The sequence below is a fragment of the Balaenoptera acutorostrata genome, chromosome 3, assembly GCF_949987535.1.
Source record: "Balaenoptera acutorostrata chromosome 3, mBalAcu1.1, whole genome shotgun sequence".
NCBI lineage: Eukaryota > Metazoa > Chordata > Mammalia > Artiodactyla > Balaenopteridae > Balaenoptera > Balaenoptera acutorostrata.
The window spans coordinates 62727539-62750254 of NC_080066.1; the positions used below are offsets into that span (position 1 = coordinate 62727539).

Sequence of the window (22716 nt, forward strand, 5' to 3'; positions counted from 1 at the left end):
TTTCTGCCTATTCTACTTTCCAGGGGCAGGAGAAGAGGGTTTCTTTAAATCCTGTCTTTGAAGAGCCTCTCGCTGGACAAAATATAATATTTCAAGCATCAAAAAGAACTGCTATGAATTGAAACACATCAACTATGTTAAGCTATGAGAGCTCTGAGTTGATAGTTATCCAGGTCAAGCCTGTCGTTCTATTTATTTAGAAGAAACAAGTTGATGACCTTTGGAGGATGTTAGTGATTCAACTTTTATTCTAAACCTGGTAAGGGAAAGAATCAAGTATTTTTTTTTGCCTTTTTAAAAAATTAATTAATCAATTTTTGCTGCATTGAGTCTTCGTTGCTGCATGAGGCTTTCTCTAGTTGCGGCGAGCGGGGGCTACTCTTCGTTACGGTGCGCGGGCTTCTCATTGTGGTGGCTTCTCTTGTTGCAGAGCACGTGCTCTAGGCACATGGGCTTTAATAGTTGCGGCATGCGGGCTTCAGTAGTTGTGGCTCATGGGCTCTAGAGCGCAGGCTCAGTAGTTGTGGCACACGGGCTTAGGTGCTCCACGGCATGTGGGATCTTCCTGGACCAGGGCTCGAACCTGTGTTGCCTTCATTGGCAGATGGATTCTTAACCACTGCGCCACCAGGGAAGTCCTTTTTCTGCCTTTCTTAAACAAACTATAGGGTTACCAAATATAAGAGTTGAGAAGGGAAAATTCTTTTTCATTGTGGTAAAATACAGTAACATAAAATTTACCATTTACCCATTTTTAAAGTATATAATTCTGTGGTATTAAATACCGTCACGTTGTTGTGCACCCATCAGCAGCATCCATCCCCATGACCCTGTTCATCTTGCAAAACAAACTCTCTACCCATTAAACAAAATCTCCCCATTCTCCCCTTCCCCTGGCCCGTATCAACCAACATTCTACTTTCTGTCTTTATAATTTTTACTACCCTAAGTGTTACTGACTCCAAGCTTGTGCTGCTTGCTGCACGACAGGTCAGTAAATCAAGAGACAAGTTGTTGGGGCAGGGAATAGTGACTTTATTTGGAAAGCCAGCAGACTGAGAAGATGGCGGACTACTGTCCCAAAGAACCATCTTACCCGGCTTTGGACGTTAGTTTCTTTCACAGAATGAAGAGGGAGAGGTGAGGAGGTAAAGTAAAAGGGCGATGAGTTGTTGCAAATATTTCCTGATTCTGGCCAGGTGCCTGAGGGGAGGTGTTAATTTCTTCCTTACTGCAGCCATTCACAGGTGGGCCTGATCAGAATGTTTTCTGTGAGCTAAACAAAGGTATTTTAGCTCAATGCTCATTGCATGGGAGGCAGGGTTCCCCATGATGGGCTATTATGTATACTATAAGCTATAGGCAACATCCCTTTAGTGATTAACTTGTAGCAAAAGCAATAGAATGCAAAGTAAAAGAAACTTTTACAAAGTAAAAGAAACGGATCCAATATGGAGTCAGATTTGTTCTTCCCTATTACGTAAGTATCTCATGTAAGTGGAATCATTCAGTATTTGCCTTTTTGTGACTGGCTTATTTCACTTAGTATAATGTCCTCAAGTTTCACCCACATTGTAGCATACTGCAGAATTTCCTTCCTTTTTTTTTTAAACATCTTTATTGGAGTATAATTGCTTTACAATGGTGTGTTAGTTTCTGCTTTATAACAAAGTGAATCAGCTATACATATACATATATCCCCATATCTCTTCCCTCTTGCGTCTCCCTCCCTCCCACCTTCCCTATCCCACCCCTCTAGGTGGTCACAAAGCACCGAGCTCATCTCTCTGTGCTATGCGGCTGCTTCCCACTAGCTATTGGTTTTACATTTGGTAGTGTATATATGTACATGCCACTCTCTCACTTTGTCCCAGCTTACCCTTCCCGCTCCCCGTGTTCTCAAGTGCATTCTCTTGACGTAGGTCTGCATCTTTATTCCCGTCCAGCCCCTAGATTCTTCATGACCATTTTTTTTTTTAGATTCCATATATATGTGTTAGCATACGGTATTTGGTTTCCTCTTTCTGACTTACTTCACTCTGTATGACAGACTCTAGGTCCATCCACCTCACTACAAATAACTCAATTTCGTTTCTTTTTATGGCTGAGTAATATTCCATTGTGTATATGTGCCACATCTTCTTTATCCATTCATCTCTCGATGGACACTTAGGTTGCATCCATGTCCTGGCTATTGTAAATAGAGCTGCAATGAAAATTATGGTACATGACTCTTTTTGAATTATGGTTTTCTCAGGGTATATACCCAGTAGTGGGATTGCTGGGTCGTATGGTAGTTCTATTTTTAGTTTTTTAAGGAACCTCCATACTGTTCTCCATAGTGGCTCTATCAATTTACATTGCCACCAACAGTGCAAGAGGGTTCCCTTTTCTCCACACCCTCTCAGCATTTATTGTTTGTAGATTTTTTGATGATGGCCATTCTGACTGGTGTGAGGTGATATCTCATTGTCGTTTTGATTTGCATTTCTCTAATGATTAATGATGTTGAGCATTCTTTCATGTGTTTGTTGGCAATCTGTATATCTTCTTTGGAGAAATGTCTATTTAGGTCTTCTGCCCATTTTTGGATTGGGGTGTTTGTTTTTTTGATATTGAGCTGCATGAGCTCTTTGTAAATTTTGGAGATTAATCCATTGTCAGTTGTTTCCTTGCAAATATTTTCTTCCATTCTGAGGGTTGTCTTTTTGTCTTGTTTATGGTTTTCCTTTGCTGTGCAAAAGCTTTTAAGTTTCATTAGGTCCCATTTGTTTATTTTTGTTTTTATTTCCATTTCTCTAGGAGGTGGGTCAAAAAGGATTTTGCTGTGATTTATGTCATAGAGTGTTCTGCCTATGTTTTCCTCTAAGAGTTTTATAGTGTCTGGCCTTATATTTAGGTCTTTAATCCATTTTGAGTTTATTTTTGTGTATGGTGTTAGCAGGTGTTCTAATTTCATTCTTTTACATGTAGCTGTCCAGTTTTCCCAGCACCACTTACTGAAGAGGGTGTCTTTTCTTCATTGTATATTCTTGCCTCCTTTATCAAAAATAAGGTGACCATATGTGCGTGGGTTTATCTCTGGGCTTTCTATCCTGTTCCATTGATCTATATTTCTGTTTTTGTGCCAGTACCATACTATCTTGATTACTGTAGCTTTGTAGTATAGTCTGAAGTCAGGGAGCCTGATTCCTCCAACTCCGTTTTTCTTTCTCAAGATTGCTTTGGCTATTCGGAGTCTTTTTTTTTTTTTTTTTTTTTTTAAATTTATTTATTTATTTATTTTTGCTGTGTTGGGTCTTCGTTTCTGTGCGAGGGCTTTCTCTTGTTGTGGCAAGCGGGGGCCACTCTTCATTGCGGTGCGCGGGCCTTTCACTATCGCGGCCCTTCCCATTGCGGAGCACAGGCTCCAGATGCGCAGGCTCAGTAGTTGTGGCTCACGGGCCCAGTTGCTCCGCGGCATGTGGGATCTTCCCAGACCAGGGCTCGAACCCGTGTCCCCTGCATTAGCAGGCAGATTCTCAACCACTGTGCCACCAGGGAAGCCCCTATTCGGAGTCTTTTGTGTTTCCATACAAATTGTGAAATTTTTTGTTCTAGTTCTGTGAAAAATGCCATTGGTAGTTTGATAGGGATTGCATTGAACCTGTAGATTGCTTTGGGTAGTATAGTCATTTTCACAACGTTGAGTCTTCCAATCCAAGAACATGGTATATCTCTCCATCTGTTTGTATCATCTTTAATTTCTTTCATCAGTGTCTTATAGTTTTCCGCATACAGGTCTTTTGTCTCCTTAGGTAGGTTTATTCCTAGGTATTTTATTCTTTTTGCTGCAGTGGTAAAAGGGAGTGTTTCCATAATTTCTCTTTCAGATTTTTCATCATTAGTGTATAGGAATGCAAGAGATTTCTGTGCATTAATTTTGTAGCCTGCAACTTTACCATATTCATTAATTAGCTCTAGCAGTTTTCTGGTGGCAGTTTTAGGATTCTCTATGTATAGTATCATGTCATCCGCAAACAGTGACAGCTTTACTTCTTCTTTTCTGATTTGGATTCCTTTTATTTCTTTTTCTTATCTGATTGCTGTGGCTAAAACGTCCAAAACTATGTTGAATAATAATGGTGAGAGTGGGCAACCTTGTCCTGTTCCTGATCTTAGAGGAAATGGTTTCAGTTTTTCACCATTGAGGATGATGTTGGTTGAGGGTTTGTCATATATGGCCTTTATTATGTTGAGGTAAGTTCCTTCTATGCCTATTTTCTGGAGGGTTTTTATCATAAATGGGTGTTGAATTTTGTCGAAAGCTTTCTGCATCTATTGAGATGATCATATGGTTTTTATTCTTCAGTTTGTTAATATGGTGTATCACATTGATTGATTTGCGTATATTGAAGAATCCTTGCATTCCTGGGATAAACCCCACTTGATCATGGTGTATGATCCTTTTAATGTGCTGTTGGATTCTGTTTGCTAGTATTTTGTTGAGGATTTTTGCCTCTGTGTTCATCAGTGATATTGGCCTGTAGTTTTCTTTCTTTGTGACATCTTTGTCTGGTTTTGGTATCAGGGTGATGGTGGTCTCGTAGAATGAGTTTGGGAGTGTTCCTCCCTCTGCTATATTTTGGAAGAGTTTGAGAAGAGTTTGAGTTTGGAAGAGTTTGAGAGTTGAGAAGAGTTGAGTTTTAGCTCTTCTCTAAATGTTTGATAGAATTCGCCTGTGAAGCCATCTGGTCCTGGGGTTTTGTTTGTTGGAAGATTTTTAATCACAGTTTCAATTTCAGTGCTTGTGATTGGTCTGTTTATATTTTCTACTTCTTCCTGTTTCAGTCTCGGAAGGTTGTGCTTTTCTAAGAATTTGTCCATTTCTTCCAGGTTGTCCATTTTATTGGCATATAGTTGCTTGTAGTAATCTCTCATGATCCTTTGTATTTCTGCAGTGTCAGTTGTTACTTCTCCCTTTTCATTTCTAATTTTATTGATTTGAGTCTTCTCCCTTTTTTTCCTCGGTGAGTCTGGCTAATGGTTTATCAATTTTGTTTATCTTCTCAAAGAACCAGCTTTTAGTTTTATTGATCTTTGCTATTGTTTCCTTCATTTCTTTTTCATTTATTTCTGATCTGATCTTTATGATTTCTTTCCTTCTGCTAACTTTGGGGTTTTTTTGTTCTTCTTTCTCTAATTGCTTTAGGTGTAAGGTTAGGTTGTTTATTTGAGATGTTTCTTGTTTCTTAAGGTAGCATTGTATTGCTATAAACTTCCCTGTTATAACTGCTTTTGCGGCATCCCATAGGTTTTGGGTCGTCGTGTTTTCATTGCCATTTGTTTCTAGGTATTTTTTGATTCCCTCTTTGATTTGTTCAGTGATCTCTTGGTTATTAAGTAATGTATTGTTTAGCCTCCATATGTTTGTATTTTTTACAGATTTTTTCCTGTAATTGATATCTGGTCTCATAGCATTGTCGTCAGAAAAGATACTTGATACGATTTCAGTTTTCTTAAATTTACCAAGGCTTGATTTGTGGCCCAAGATATGATCTATCCTGGAGAATGTTCCATGAGCACTTGAGAAGACAGTGTATTCTGATATTTTTGGATGTAATGTCCTATAAATATCAATTAAGTCCATCTTGTTTAATGTATCATTTAAAGCTTGTGTTTCCTTATTTATTTTCATTTTGGATGATCTGTCCATTGGTGAAAGTGGGATGTTAAAGTCCCCTACTATGATAGTGTTACTGTCGATTTTCCCTTTTAACATTTGCCTTATGTATTGAGGTGCTCCTATGTTGGGTGCATAAATATTTACAATTGTTATATCTTCTTCTTGGATTGATCCCTTGATCATTATGTAGTGTCCTTCTTTGTCTCTTGTAATAGTCTTTATTTTAAAGTCTATTTTGTCTGATATGAGAATTGTTACTCCAGCTTTCTTTTGATTTCCATTTGCATGGAATATCTTTTTCCATCCCCTCACTTTCAGTCTGTATGTCCCTAGGTCTGAAGTGGGTCTCTTGTAGACAGCATATATATGGGTCTTGTTTTTGTATCCATTCAGCCAGTCTATGTCTTTTGGTGGGAGCATTTATCCATTTACATTTAAGTTAATTATCGATATGTATGTTCCTATTACCATTTTCTTAATTGTTTTGGGTTTGTTATTGTAGGTCTTTTCCTTCTCTAGTGTTTCCTGCCTAGAGAAGTTCCTTTAGCATTTGTGGTAAAGCTGGTTTGGTGGTGCTGAATTCTCTTAGCTTTTGCTTGTCTGTAAAGGTTTTAATTTCTCCGTCGAATCTGAATGAGATCCTTGCTGGGTAGAGTAATCTTGGTTGTAGGTTTTTCCCTTTCATCACTTTAAATATGTCCTGCTGCTCCCGTCTGGCTTGCAGAGTTTCTGCTGAAAGATCAGCTGTTAACCTTATGGCGATTCCCTTGTATGTTATTTGTTGTTTTTCCCTTGCTGCTTTTTTTTTTCTTAATTTGGGTTTGTTTGTTTATTTATTTATTTATTTATTTATGGCTGTGTTGGGTCTTCGTTTCTGTGTGAGGGCTTTCTCCAGTTGCGGCAAGTGGGGGCCACTCTTCATCGCGGTGCGCGGGCCTCTCATTATCGCGGCCTCTCTTGTTGCGGAGCACAGGCTCCAGACGCGCAGGCTCAGCAACTGTGGCTCATGGGCCCAGCTGCTCCACGGCACGTGGGATCCTCCCAGACCAGGGCTCGAACCCGCCTCCCCTGCATTGGCAGGCAGATTCCCAACCACTGCGCCACCAGGGAAGCCCCTCCCTTGCTGCTTTTAATATTTTTTTCTTTGTATTTAATTTTTGATAATTTGATTAATATGTGTCTTGGCATGTTTCTCCTTGGATTTATCCTGTATGGGCCTCTCTGCGCTTCCTGGACTTGATTAACTATTTCCTTTCCCATATTAGGGAAGTTTTCAATGATAATCTCTTCAAATATTTTCTCAGTCCGTTTCTTTTCCTCTTCTTCTTCTGGGACCCCTATAATTCTAATGTTGGTGCGTTTAATGTTGTCCCAGAGGTCTCTGAGACTGTCCTCAATTCTTTTCATTCTTTTTTCTTTATTCTGCTCTGCAGTAGTTATTTCCACTATTTTATCTTCCAGGTCACTTATCCGTTCTTCTGCCTCAGTTATTCTGCTATTGATTCCTTCTAGAGAATTTTAAATTTCTTTTATTGTGTTGTTCATCATGGTTTTTTTACTCTTTAGTTCTTCTAGGTCCTTGTTAAATGTTTCTTGTATTTTCTCCATTCTATTTCCAAGATTTTGGATCATCTTTACTATCATTATTCTGAATTCTTTTTCAGGTAGACTGCGTATTTCCTCTTCATTTATTTGGTCTGGTGGGTTTTTACTTTGCTCCTTCATCTGCTGTGTGTTTCTCTGTCTTCTCATTTTGCTTACCTTACTGTGTTTGGGGGCTCCTTTTTGCTGGCTGCAAGTTCGTTGTTCCCATCGTTTTTGATGACCCCAGGGGCTAAGGTTGTTTCAGTTGGTTGTGTAGGCTTCCTGGTCGGGGGGACTAGTGCCTGTGTTCTAGTGGATGAGGCTGTATCTTGTCTTTCTGATGGGCAGGTCCGTGTCTGGTGGTGTGTTTTGGGGTGTCTGTGACCTTATTATGATTTTAGGGAGCCTCTCTGCTAATGGGTGGGGTTGTGTTCCTGTCTTGATAGTTGTTTGGCATAGGGTGTCCAGCACTGTAGTTTGCTGGTCGTTGAGTGGAACTGGGTCTTGGCCTTGAGATGGAGATCTCTGGGAGTTTTTTGCCATTTTATATTACGTGGAGCTGGGAGGTCTCTGGTGGACCAGTGTCCTGAACTCGGTTCTCCCACCTCAGAGGCACAGGCCTGACACCCGGCCAGAGCACCAAGACCCTGTCATCCACACAGAAAAAGAGAAAAAGGAAAAATATATATATATCATTGCTCCCAAAGTCCACCACCTCAATTTGGGATGATTCCTTGTCTATTCAGGTATTCCACAGATGCAGGGTACATCAAGTTGATTGTGGAGATTTAATCCGCTGCTCCTGAGGCTGCTGGGAGAGATTTCCCTTTCTCTTCTTTTTTTTTTTTTTTTTAGAATCAATGATTTTATTGAGGGAGATAAGTTACTCAAATGTCAACGGGCCACAGGCAAAGGGAACAAACACGTTAGAAGTCTCAGGTGCGCTGGAAGAGGAGAGAGAGTTCTAACAGCTCTGCCCAACCAACATTCCGGATCCAGGGCTTCCATACTTCTCCAAGGCTCGATTTCTCATGGGTCACTTTCCATTCAAAGGATTCTGGAGACCAAATGCAACGGGATTCCTTCAGCTACCACCCAAGAGTCTTTGGGTCTTCTCTCAGCCAAGGCATCCAGTGAAAATATGATCTATTTTTCAGATTCCTCTGGAGGATTAAAAAGTCTCTTTCGCATTGCGTTGCCACGCTCCCTGCTCTTGTTCCTCTTTTCCATGTACTCATTCTTCAAGCATTTTCTCATCTCCCGATCAAGATCATTGCAATGACCAAAAAATTTCAGAATGCTGTGATTTTTGTGACATTCCTTAAGCAAGTTAATCAAGACGTTGCATTCTTCAGTATGCAAGTGTGGAGATAAGTCAGGATGCATCTTTAGGAGAAGGAGATGGAGCACAGCAGAGCAACCCGACTGGCGGCCACACCCGGAGAGCGGAAGCGGTATTCACCGGCGAAGACGCTGCACCCAAAAGCCGGCGGCCAGAGCGCTGGAGCCGGGACAGCTCCGGGTGGCGAAGGTTCCGCGCCCTCCACGCCTGACCCCGCTCGGCCAGCCCCCCCTTTCTCTTCTTTGTTCGCACAGCTCCTGGGGTTCAGCTTTGGATTCGGCCCCGCCTCTGTGTGGATGTCGCCTGAGGGCATCTGTTCCCACTCAGACAGGACGGGGTTAAAGTAGCAGCTGACTGGGGGACTCTGGCTCACTCAGGCCAGGGGGAGGGAGGGGTACAGAGGCGGGGCGAGCCTGCGGCGGCAGAGGCTCGCATGACGTTGCACCAGCCTGAGGTGCGCCGTGTGTTCTCCCAGGGAAGTTGTCCCTGGATCACGGGACCCTGGCAGTGGCGGGCTGCACAGGCTCCCGGGAGGGGCGGTGTGGATAGTGACCTGTGCTTGCACACAGGCTTCTTGGTGGCGGCAGCAGCAGCCTTAGTGTCTCATGCCCGTCTCTGGGGTCCGCGCTGATAGCTGTGGCTGACGTCTGTCTCTGGAGCTCGTTTAGGCGGCGCTCTGAATGCCTTCTTCTCACGCACCAGGAAACAAAGAGGGAAGAAAACGTCTCTTGCCTCTTCGGCTGTTTCAGACCTTTTCCCGGACACACTCCCGGCCAGCTGTGGTGCACTAGGCTCCTTCAGGCTGTGTTCACGCAGCCAACCCCAGTCTTCTCCCTGGGGTCTGACCTCCGAAGCCGGAGCCTCAGCTCCCAGCCCCCACCCATCCCGGAGAGTGAGCAGACAAGCCTCTCGGGCTGGTGAGTGCTGGTCGGCACCGATCCTCTGTGCGGGAATCTCTCTGCTTTGCCCTCCGCACCTCTGTGGCTGTGCTCTCCTCCGTGGCTCCTAAGCTTCCCCCCTCGGCCACCCGCAGTCTCCGTCCTCGAAGGGGCTTCCTAGTGTGTGGAAACCTTTCCTGCTTCACAGCTCCCTCCCACTGGTGCAGGTCCCATCCCTATTTTTTTGTCTCTGTTTTTTCTTTTTTCTTTTCCCTACTCAGGTACGTGGGGAGTTTCTTGCCTTTTGGGAGGTTTGAGGTCTTCTGCCAGCGTTCAGTAGGTCTTCTGTAGGAGTTGTTCCTCATGTAGGTGTACTTCTGATGTATTTGTGGGGAGGAAGGTGATCTCCACTTCTTACTCTTCTGCCAACTTTCTTTCCTTCCTTTTTAAGGCTGAATAATATACCATTGTATGCATATACCAATTTTTCTTATTTATTCATCCGTCAATGGACACTTAGGTTGCTTTCACATTTTAGCTATTGTTTAATAGCAGCATTATTCACATGGGTGTACAAATATCTCTCTGAGAACCTGCTTTAAATTCTTTTGTGTATATACCCAGAAGTAGAATTGCTGAGTCATATGGTAATTCTATTTTTAATATTTTGAGGAACCACCATACTATTTTCCACAGTGGCTGTACCATTTTACATTCCCACCAACAGTGCACAAGGGCTCCAAATTCTTCACATCCTAAAAGGGAACTCTCCTACATTGTTGATGGGAATGTAAATTGGTGTAGCCACTATGGAAAACAGTATGGAGGTTCCTTAAAAAACTAAAAAAAGAGTTGCCATATGATCCATCAATCCCACTCCTGGCCATATATCCAGAGAAAACTCTAATTCAAAAAGATACATGCACCCCAGTGTTCATAGCAGCACTATTTACAATAGCCAAGACATGGAAGCAACCTAAATGTCCATCGACAGATGAACGGATAAAGAAGATGCAGTATATATATACTATGGAATACTACTCAGCCATAAAAAGGAATGAAATAATGCCATTTGCAGCAACATGGATGGCCCTAGAGATTATCATACTAAGTGAAGTAAGTCAGAAAGAGAAAGACAAATGTCATATGATAATCACTTATATGTGGAATCTAAAATATGACACAAATGAACTTATTTAACAAAACAGAAACAGACTCACAGACACAGAAAACAAACTTATGATTACCAAAGGGGACAAGGGGGGTAGGGATAAATTAGGAGTTTGGTGTTAGCAGATATAAACTACTATATATAAAATAGATAAACAACACTGTATAGCACTACTATACTGTTCCCTACTGTAGGGAATGATATTCAATATCCTGTAATAAACCATAATGGAAAAGAATATGGAAAAGAATATATATGCATGTATAACTGAATCACTTTGCTGTACAGCAGAAACTAACACGACTTTGGGACTTCCCTGGTGGTGCAGTGGTTAAGAATCCACCTGTCAATGCAGGGATTTGAGCCCTGGTCGGGAAGATCCCACATGCTGTGGAGCAACTAAGCCCATGTGCCACAACTACTGAGCCTGAGCTCTAGAGCCCACGAGCGACAACTACTGAGCCCACACACCTAGAGCCTGTGCTCTGCAGCAAGAGAAGCCACAACAATGAGAAGCCACTTGCCGCAACTAGAGAAAGCCCGTGCACAGCAATGAAGACCCAATGCAGCCAAAAATAAATAAATAAATAAATTTATAAAAAAAAGAAACTAACATAACTTTGTAAATCAACTGTACTTCAATAAAAAATATTCTCCACATCCTTGCCAACACGTGTTGTATTTTTTTTAAATAGTAGCCATCCTAATGGGTGTGAGGTATCTCATTATAGTTTCGATTTGTGTTTCACTAATGATTAGTGAGGTTGAGCATCTTTCATATGCTTGTTGGCCAGTTGTATATGTTCTTTGGAGAAATGTCTATTCAATTCCTTTGCCCATTTCCAAATCTGGTTGTTTTTGTTGTTGTTGTTGAGTTTTGGGAGTTTTCTATATATTCTGTATGTTAATCCCTTATCACATGTATGATTTGCTAATATTTTCTCCCATTCTGTGGTTTGCCTTTTTAGTCTGTGGATAGTGTCCTCTGACACTTTTAATTTTCATGAAGTTCAGCTTGTCTATTTTTTCTTGTACCTTTGGTGTCATATCTAAGAAATCATTGCCAAATCCAATGTTGTGAAACTTCTATGTTGTCTTCTAAGAGTTTATTGCTTTAGGTCTTACATTTATGTCCTTGATCCATTTTTAGCTAACTTCATTTTTTTGCATATGGATATCTAATTTTCCCAGCACCATTTGTTGAAAAGACTGTCTTTTCCGCATTGAATAGTCTTGGCTCCCGTGTTAAAAATCATTTTACCATATATGAAAGGATTTATTTCTGGGTTTTCTATTCTATTCCAGTAGTCTATATGTCTGTCTTTATGCCAATACTACCCTGTTTTGATTACTGTAGCTTTATAGTAGGTTTTGAAATCAGAGTGTGAATCCTCCAACTTTGTTCTTCTTTTTCAAGATTGTCTTGGTTATTTGGGGTTCCTTGAGATTCCATATGAATTTTAGGATGGGTTTTTCTATCTCTGAAAAAAAAGTCATTGAAATTTTTTAGGATTGCATTGAATCTGTAGATCACTTTGGGTAATATTGACATTTTAACAATACGAAGTCTTCCAATCCATGAATATGGGATGTGTTTTTATTTATTTATATCTCTTAAATTTCTTTCAGCAGTGTTTTGTATGTTTCACTGTACAAGTCTTTCACCTCCTTGGTTAAATCGATTTCTAAGCATTTGATTCTCTTTGATGCTACTGTAAATGGAATTGCTTTTATGATTTTCTTTTCAGATTGCACATTGCGTATAGAAATGCAACTGATTTTCTGCATTGACTTAGTATCCTGCTACTTTGCTGAATTCGTTTATTAGTTCTAACAGGGTTTTTTGGTGGGAGCTTTAGGATTTTCAACTTATAAGATTATTTGCAAAGAGAGATAATGGTACTTCTTCCTTTCCAACTTAGATGCCTTTTATTTTTTTTCTTGCCAAATTGCTCTGCCTAGAACTTCTAGTACTATGTTGAGTAGACGTGGTGAAAGTGGGCATCCTTGCCTTACTCTTACAGGAAAAGCTCTTAGTCTCTTACCATTGAGTATTATGTTTGCTGTGGGTTTTTCATATATGGCTTTTGTTATGTGTAAATACTTTCCTTCTATTCCCATTTTCTTAAGTGTTTCTATTATGAAAGCATGTTTGAACTTTGTCTAATGCTTTTATGTTTTTTGTTTATTTTTGCATCAATTAAGATGATAGTGTGGTTTTTCTCCCTTCATTCTGTTGATGTGGCTTATTGATTGATTTTGTATGTTGAATGATCCTTGCATTCCGTGAGTAAATCCTTTGTGGTCTTAGTGTATAATTCTTCCAGTATGCTGCTGATTTCTGTTTGCTAGTGTTTTGTTGAGGATTTTTGCATCAGTGTTCATAAGCAATTCCACTTCGGGGTCTGTGGTTTTTTTATAGTGTCTTTTTTTGTCTTTTGTATCAGGGTAATGCTGGCCTCAGAATGAGTTAGGAAGTATCCCTCCTGTTCAATGTTTTGGAAAAGTTTGAGAAAGATTGGTATTAGTTCTTCTTTACATGTTTGGGAGCATTCACCAGTGAATCCATCAGGTCCATGGCTTTTCTTTGTTGGTAGATTTTTGATTCCTGATTCAATCCCCTTACTAGTTGTAGGTCTGTTCAGATTTTCTATTTCTTAATGATGTAATCTTGGTAGGTTTTGTGTTTCTAGGAAATTTTCCATTTCATCTAGGTTATCCAATTTTTTGGCATACAATTTTTCATAATACCTTTATAATCTTTTTTATTTCTGCAGAATTAGTAATGTCACCACTTTCATTTCCAATTTTAGTAATTTGAGTCTTTTTTTCTTAGTCCACTAGCTAAAAGTTAGTCAATTTTGTTGATTATTTTGAGGAATCAACTTTTTGGTTTCATCGATTTTTCTCTATTGTTTTTCTAATCTGTATTTCAGTTATTTTAACAGCAGGGAAGGGTCGGGGGAAGGGATAGTTAGGGAGTTTGGGATTGACATGTACACACTGCTATATTTAAAATGGATAACCAAGAAAGACCTACTGTATAGCACAGGGAGCTCTGCTCAGTATTATGTAGCAACCTACATGGGAAAAGAATTTGAAAAAGAATAGACACATGTATATGTATAACTGAATCACTTTGCTGTACACCTGAAACTATCAAAACATTGTTAATCAACTATACTCCAATATAAAATAAAAAGTTAAAAAATATATTTTTCCCTAGAAAAAAATCTAGTTGAAATTAGATTCCGGTCCTAATTATATCACCTGCTGAATTCTGTGATCTTGGGCAAAACTCCAGACCTGGAACTAGTGTATTTCAGTTATTTCTGTTCCATCTTTATTTGTCTTTCCTTTCCTTTTCTTTTCCTTCCTTTCCCTCCTTCTATTTAGTTTGTTCTTTTTCTAGTTTCTTACATTGTAAAGTTAGGTTATTGATTTGAGATCTTTCTTGTTTGTTTGTTTTTGTTTTTTTGTTTCTGGCTGCATGGAATGTGGGATCTTAGTTCCAGTGGAAGCTTGGAGTCTTAACCACTGGACTGCCAGGGAAGTCCATTTATCTTGTTTTTTATTTTTTTAAATATTTATTTATTTATTTTTGGCTTCGTCGGGTCTTAGTTGTGGCACGTGGGCTCTTCATTGTGGTGCACAGGCATCTCTCTAGCTGTGGCACGCAGGCTCTAGAGCACGCAGGCTCAGTAGTTGTGGCTCGTGGGCTCTCTAGTTGCAGTGCATGGACTTAGTTGCCCCACAGCATGTGGGATCTTATTTCCCCGACCAGGGATCGAACCTGTGTCTCTTGCATTGGAAGGCAGATTCTTAACCCCTGGACCACCAGGGAAGTCCCTCCTTGTTTTTTTAATGTAAGCATTTATAGCTATAAATTTCCCCCTTTGTACCATTTTTGGGGAGTCCCATAAGTGTTGGTTATTGTGTTTTCATTTTCATTTGGCTGTAAGTATTTTCTAATTTGCCTTCTGATTTCTTCTTTGATTCATTGATTGCTTAAAAGTATGTTGTTTAATTTCTACAATTTTGTGAATTTTCCAGTTTTCTTTATGTTATTGATTTCTAACTTCATCCCATTTTGGTCAGAGAAGATATATTGTATGATATCTTTTAAATCTATTGAGACTTAATTAGTGGCCTAACATATGGTCCATCCTGGAAAATTTCCCATGTGCACTTGAAAAGAATGCATATGCTGTTGTTGTTGGGTGGAGTGTTCTATTAGATCTGGTTAGTTTATTGTGTTTAAATCCTTGATTTCCTTACTTACCCTCTATCTGGTTGTTCTATTATTGTGAGAGGGGTATTGAAGTCTCCAACTATTATTATAGAACTGTCTATTTTGTCCTTCAATTCTGTCAGTTTTGCTTCATATATTTGATCTGTCATTAGGTGCATAAATTTTTAAAAAATTATTTATTTAATTATTTGGGTCTGCTGGATCTTTGTTGCAGCATGCGGGATCTTTGTTGCAATGTGCAGGATCTTCACTGAAACGTGTGGGATCTTTAGTTGTGGCATGTGAGATCTTTAGTTGCAGCATGTGGGTAGTTGCGGCATGCAAGATCTAGTTCCCTGACCAGGGATTGAACCCGGGCCCCCTGCACTGGTAGCGCAGAGTCTTAACCACTGGACCACCAGGGAAGTCCCATAAATTTTTATAATTGTGATATCTTTTCGCTGTATTGAACATTTTATTAACATATAATGTCCTTCTTTGCTTCTTGTAAACTTGTTTTATTTAAAGTCTATTTTGGGGGTTTCCCTGGTGGCGCAGTGGTTGAGAATCTGCCTGTCAATGTGGGGGACACGGGTTCGAGCCCTGGTCTGGGAAGATCCCACATGCCACGGAGCAACTAGGCCCGTGAGCCACAGCTACTGAGCCTGCGCATCTGGAGTTTGTGCTCCGCCGCAACAAGAGAGGCCGCGATAGTGAGAGGCACGCGCACCGCAATGAAGAGTGGCCCCCACTCTCCGCAACTGGAGAAAGCCCTCACACAGAAACAAAGACCCAACACAGCCATAAATAAATAAATAAATAAATATTTTAAAAAATAAATAAATAAAGTCTATTTTGTCTGATATTTGTATAGCCAGTCCTGCTCTCTTTTGTTTACTATTTGCACGGAATATCTTTTTCCATCTTTTCACTTTCAACCTGTTTGTGTCTTTGAATTTCAAGTGAGTCCCTTGTATAATTGGGCCATGTGTTTTTTTTCCAATCTTCCAATCTGTCTTTTCATTGGAGAATTTAATCTACTTACATTTAAAGTAATTACTGATAAGGAGGGACTTACTTCTGTCATTGTGTTATTTGTTTTCTATATGCCCTAAGCCTTTTTGTCCCTCATTTCCTGAATTCCTGTCTTTTGTTCTTTAGTCAACTTTTGGTAGCGAAATGTTTAAATTCCTTTCTCATTTCCTTTTGTGTATATACTTTAGCTAGTTTCTTTGTGGCTACCATGGGGATTATATCTAACATCATAAAGTTATAACACTCTAACTTGAATTTGTACAAGTTTAACCTCAATAGCATGCAAAATCCCTGTTTTTTTTTAATTAATTTATTTTTTATTTTATTTATTTTTGGCTGTGTTGGGTCTTCGTTGCTGTATGTGGGCTTTCTCTAGTTGTGGCGAGTGGAAGTTACTTTTCTTTGCGGTGTGCAGGCTTCTCACGGCGGTGGCTTCTCTTGTTGCCAAGCATGGGCTCTAGAGTGGAGGCTCAGTAGTCATGGTGCAGGGCTTTGTTGCTCTGCAGCATGTGGGATCTTCCCAGACCAGGGCTTGAACCTGTGTCCCCTGCATTGGCAGGTGGATTCTTAACCACTGCACCACCAGGGAAGTCCAAAATCTCTTTTCTTTTACAGCTCTGTCCCTACCTCTTTTGGTTGTTGTCACAAAATGACATCTGTGTACAGTGTGTGCCTGAAACAAAAAGCTAATAATTCTTTTAAATGCATTAGTCTCTTAAATCTTGTAGAAAACAAGAAGTGCAGTTGCAAACCACTGTTACAATAATACTGGGTTTTATAATTGCCTATATATTTACTTGTATTGTGATCTTTATTTATCCATATGGCTTTGAGTTACTGTCTAGTGTCTTTTCATTTCACTTTGCAGGACTCTCTTGAGCATTTCTTGAGCAGGCCAGGTCTAGTGGTCACAAACTTCCTCAGCTTTTGTTTATCTGGGAATGTCATGATTTGTCCCTCCCTTTTTTTTGTTTTCTCTTTTTTTTGCTGTGCTGCACAGCTTGCAGGATCTCAGTTTCCCAACCAGGGATTGAACCTGGGCCATGGTAGTGAAAGCCCAGAATCCTAACCACTAGGCCACCAAGGAACTCCCTCTCCCTCCCTTTTGAAGGACCATTTTTGTGGATATAGGATTCTTCACTGACAGTTTTTTTTTTCTTTCTTTCTTTTAGCACTTTGAGTATATTGGCCCACTGTCTTCTTTGGCTCCAATTCTTCTTATTTTTTAAAAAATTTATTTTATTATTATTTTTATTTTATTTTTTAATTTTTGGCTGCATTGGGTCTTTGTTGCTGCATGCGGGCTTTCTCTAGTTGCGGCAAGCAGGGGCTACTCTTTGTTGCAATGCTCAGGCTTCTCATTGTGGTGGCTTCTCTTCTTGCGGAGCACAGGCTCTAGGCGCATAGGCTTCATTAGTTGCAGCACACGGGCTCAGTAATTGTGGCTCATGGGCTCTAGAGCACAGGCTCAGTAGTTGTGGTGCACGGGGCTCAGTTGCTCCGTGGCATGTGGGATCATCCCAGACCAGGGCTCGAACCCGTGTCCCCTGCATTGGCAGGTGGATTCTTAGCCACTGTGCCACCAGGGAAGCCCGTTGGCTTTTCTGATGAGAAATATGAAGATAATCTTTTTGAGAATCCCATGTATTTATTTGCATCTCTTTTGCAGTTTTCAGGATTCACTTTGTCTTTTGAAAGTTTGTTATAATGTGTCTCTGTGTGGGTCTTCTTTGAGTTCATCTTACTTGGAGTTCATTGAGCTTCATGGACACTTATATTCATGTCTTTCATCAAATTTGTGAAGCTTTCAGTCATTATTTCTCCAAATATTCTCTTGGCTGTTTTGTCTCCCTCTTCTCCTTCTGGGACTCCCACAGTATATATGATATCCACTTGATGGTATCTCACAGGTCCCTTGGGCTATGTTCACTTTTCTTCGTACTTTTTTCTTTCTGTTCCTCAGCCTTGATAATTTCCTTTGTCCTATCTTCAAGTTCACAAGTTTTTTCTTCTGCCTGTTCAAATCTGCCTTTGAATTGCTCTAGTGAATTTTTCATTTTGGTTATTTTACTTACAGCTCCAGAATTTCTTCTTGGTTCCTTTTTAGGTTTTCTCTCTCTCTATTGATATTTCCATTTTATTCACACATCATTTTCTCGACTTTCTCCCATCTTCCTTTAGTTCTTTGAGCATCTTTAAGACAGTTGTTTTAAAGTCTTTGTCTAGTATATTTGCCATTATGTCTTTCTTAGAGATAGTTTCTGTTGAGTTCTTTTTTCTTCTTTGAATGGGTCATACTTTCCAGTTTCTTTTTATGCATTGCAATTTTTTTGTTGTTGAACACTGGACATTTGAATCTAATAATGTGGTAACTCTGGAAATCAGATTCTCTCCCTTCCTCAGGGCTGTTTTTTGTTTTTGATTTTCTTTATTGTGTGTATGGTTTTTTTAAAAATTGATGTAGCCTGTCTCTGTGCTGAGGATCAGCCTGAGGTATACATTTAATGTCTTCTTAGGTCTTTTCTGAGCCTTTCCTTGGGCATGCATAGTAACATTCTAATTTTCCCCATATATGCAGTTGTTTTTGAGCATCCTAGTTTTCTAGTTGTTTTTGAATGTCTGGCTCCTAAAAGGGGAAAAATGAAGGGAGTGAAAGTGGTGCTGACCTTCTGTATCTCTTGGAAGTCACTTCATCAGATGGGGTGGGGTTGCAACAATGGGGGGAGGTGCAACAAAAATGGCTGCCCACTTCTCTTTCTGCACCTCTGTGGTCAGAAGCAGCAATCAGCAATCATAAAAGATCTCCAGGAATTCCCTGGTGGTCCAGTGGTTAGGACTCTGTGCTTTCTCTGCCAAGGGCCCAGGTTAAATCCCTGGTCAGGGAAGTAAGCTGCATGGCGTGGCCAAAAGAAAAAAAAAACAAAAAAGAAAAAAAAATGATCTCCAACATTCAGAGGACAGGGTCCTTTTACCCACCCTAGCTCCCACTAGGTCCATTATACTATTTTTTTCCTTTTGTTCATATTTGAAAATTTTAAAACAAAAAGAGTTTTTTTTAATTTTTAAATTAATTTTTGAAAAACAGACACAAGAAACACATTAGTCAAATATAAAAAAAGGGTATTTTAAGAATCTTCATTTGAACATCCATCTGAAAAAAAAAGACAAAAATTGGACTTTGAATGATGGACTGACTGGACATTTGATGATTTTAAGGAATTATTATTCATTTTACTTTTTAGGTCTCATAATAGTCCTGGGCTTTTGTTAAAAAAAAAATCCTTATCTTGAATATATACAAACTGAATTATTTATAGGTGATGTTATATGAAGTTTGGGGTTTGAGTAAAATAATCCAGTGTAAGCAGAGTGTGGAGAGTATAGAGGAAGCAAGAGTGTCTATATGTCAATAATTATTGAAGATGAATAATGGGATTATTATATTTTCTTCTATATAGATAGAAAATTTTCATTAAAATGGGGTAGAAATATTCATTTAGATGTACATGTGTGTGAATTTATAAATCTATCTATCTATCTATCTATCTATCTATCTCTTTATTTCCTATTGCATACCTGACCTTCCAACTTGGATAGATTTCCTTCTGTCTGAAAGTACCTCTTAGGTCTGCTAGTGATAGATTCTCTCAGTTTTTATATGTCTGCAAGTATCTTCATCTTGCCTCCTTTTCTGACATATATTTTTGCTATGTCTTGAATTTGAAGCTGCAGTCATTTTCTTTTAGCCCATTGAAGGTGTCATTCTATGGTCTTCTTGTTCCTGCTGTTTCTGTTGAGAAGTCAGCTTTCAACCTCATTCTTGCTCCTTTGAAGGCAAGCTGACTTTTTTCCTCAAATTCTTCTAAGATTTAAAAGTACTTGTCTTTGCTTTTCTGATGTTTTACCATAATGTAGCTAGGTGTATAATTAATTTTATTTATCCTGCTTGGAATTTATAAGACTTCATTATTTGAAAAACATTCTCAGTCATTATTTTTAAAATATTGCTTCAACCTCATTACCTCTTTCCCCTCTTTGACTCCAACTGAAGGCATATTTGATCTACTCAATGTATCCTCTGTCTCTCCTACTCTCCCTTCTGCATATTTTATTCTTTTGTCTCTTCATGTTTAATTCAAATATTTTCTTCTGACCTATCTACCAGCTCACTAATTCTCTCTTCATTTTTGTCTAATTGACTATGAAAACCATCCATGGGGTTATTAATTATTGTACTTTTCTATTTCAATTTTTTTTCCAATCTGCTGTGCCTTTTTTTTTTTTTGTAGTTTTGTAGTTTTTGAAGTTTTCTCAGTCTTTTATCTCCTTGAAGCATGGTTATTTTTTAGTCTGTGTCTGTTGATTCCAATATCTGGAATCTCTGGGGGTGTTTCTTTTTTTCTTTTCTCTCTTTTTTTTGTAACCATGCCTGACTGGCTTGTTTTATTAGAGAAGAGTATGTGGAGTTAACAACGTGAAGACAGTTGGTACTGATCTCGGAGAGACAGCAGTGAGTGGTGCTGAAGACAGATCTTAATTCCCTGCCCAGGGATTGAACCTGGGTAGCCTGGATGAAAACCAGGAATCCTAGCCAGTAGCCCACCAGAGGCTAGAGGCTAGAAGCAAAGTTCCCCTGGCTCTTACCCCATCGAAAGCAAGAATGTTTCAGGGAGGCACAAACTGTAAGAACAGGTACAAAGTTTATTATTAGAGACACAGCACAACAAGTGGGAGAGCACACAGAGAAACAGTTTGTTTATTTAAAACAGAATCAGGCAGAAATACACACCCGGAGAGAAAGGGTATGGGCGTCCTTCCTAATGAGGAGGAGTGCAGGAAAGAGGTGATTCAAATCACTTATATAGGGCAGTTCTTCCGGGTCTTTGTTTACCTTTGGCCAATTATCTTGTTTCTTTTTTCACACCTGACTGGTCCTAGGACCCTTCCCAACTTGCGTGCACAAATTTTTGCTAAGATGGATTCCATTGCAGAGGCCTGTGGCTGTATGTCCACACTTATTATGGGGTGGCACCCTCTCCCTTTTTGACCCCCAAGGAACCTTTCTGCGCATGTGCAGACAGGGAAGTTTTCCTTGACTTCAGGAGTGGTCATCTTATCTCTTTACTTCAGCAGAGCTCAGCTTCTGCACTAGCTTTGTCCTTGGAGTGTCTGGGTGAGAACAAAGCTTCAATTTTACTCCACTTGACAAACACCAGCTGTCCAGCCCAGGGGCCCATCTATCTCCTACCTCAGTATCTGAGGTTGGGAAAAACATCCTCCCCTCCCCATACATGCCCACTGCTACAAATAAAAAATAACCAACTATGAGGGAGCAGCCGAGACAGTGACTGGGGTTCAGGGGAAGGAGAAATGGAAGTGAAGGGCAGCAGAAGAGACCATGCATAGGCTGGGAGGGCCCAGAGGCAGCAGCTGCATGAATAACATGAGTACAAGTCTCTGTATCTTCCACATAGGTCTGTATAAGTACAGAGAGATAAGTTGTCACTTTCCCCAACCTTCTCTCCCTCCTGCTTCATGCTGCTTGCTGCAATCCCAGCTCCTTTTTCCACATGAGGGCGAAAGGAAGGGGAATGACGAGTACGTCATCACTAAATTGCAATCAGACTCATATCCATGATCTGGATCTTCCATGCTATTACAAGATTCTTCAATGTTCACTGAGTGCCTAGGGGTAATTCTTTTTTAAAAAATTTTATTGAAGCATAGTTGATTTAAAATGTTGTGTTAATTTCTTATGTACAGCAAAGTGACTCAGTTATACATATGTTACTGACCAGGGTTCTTGGCCTACTTAATCAATAGAAATTGATTAGAGGACAGACAAGAAATTCAGGTAAGGCTTTACTGGGGCCCCTGCTGCAGCAGTGGGGAGCGAGAACAAGTAACAGTTTCCCTTGCTAGCTCCTTCCCTCAAGGTGGTGTGAGCTGATTCCTTATATGGAGTGAAGGTAGGGGTATGTCCAGGGTTCGGGCTGGAGGGGTGGCTTAGGAGGTTTGCCCACCCCTTAGGTGGTGTTGTGTGCTGGGGGCATGCACAGTACCCTGCTTTTGCTCCGGGCTCTTTAGAAGTGGCAGTTGGGCTTTTTGGTCTCTTTGTATCTTGTTGTCCAGAATTTGCCCCAACTGCGCATGTACCCAGTTATTTTTAGTCCCTTATAGTTTCTTTGTATTTTGTTGCTCAAGGTGATGTTTGACCAGGTGCAAGCACTGCAGCACTGTGGCACTGCAGCAAAGGGTCCCAGGTCCCAGCCTGTCTCATTTCCCCCAAGAGACTCTACACCTTTATTCTTAAGGGGTAAGGGGCTGAAGGTCTCTTCTTCTGAAACTCTTCATCCTGGATGGGCTGCAGACCTTAGCCTATGCTAGAGATGTAGAAGTCCCTTGCTGACTGTTTCAAGGACTTGTAGGGACCTGGGCCACTCTCCGCTGGAATGGGTTGAATGCCTTGAGCCATCATGAGCCTTACTTAAGATTGTTGGAGCCTAGAAGACACAACCTTAACCAGAAGGTTAAACAAACAAGGGCTAAAAAGGGGAAGAACAACAATAGCCATTAAAGGGCCTAGAAAGGGAAGGAACCAGGTTCACTTTGGGAGGGCTTCCTTAACTGTTGACCAGATAGCTGAGGCGGTATCACCCCTGCCAAAATTGTGAAGCCACTTTGCTCGGGCATATATTTCCTTAATATTAACTTCTACCTGTCCTGTTGCATTGATCCAGGTGCAGCAGAAAGTATTAGTTACACACAGACTATCTGTCAATGGTGCCTGTCTTTTGAATAGATATCTCA

The 22716-nt window shown here is 40.2% G+C and overlaps 1 protein-coding gene and 1 non-coding gene across 2 annotated transcripts; both read right to left on the reverse strand.

The window, feature by feature from the left end:
- Positions 1 to 8138: 8138 nt before the first annotated feature.
- LOC130707687 (COX assembly mitochondrial protein 2 homolog) lies at positions 8139 to 8635 on the reverse strand. The gene has a single exon (XM_057544066.1). It carries the CDS (start codon positions 8633 to 8635, stop codon positions 8396 to 8398), a length of 240 nt encoding a protein of 79 aa, XP_057400049.1. The 3' UTR covers positions 8139 to 8395.
- A 6588-nt stretch (positions 8636 to 15223) lies between these two features.
- On the reverse strand, positions 15224 to 15296 carry TRNAG-ACC (transfer RNA glycine (anticodon ACC)). The gene has a single exon. It is a non-coding gene; the product is annotated as a tRNA-Gly (tRNA).
- Between the last annotated feature and the right edge of the window lie 7420 nt (positions 15297 to 22716).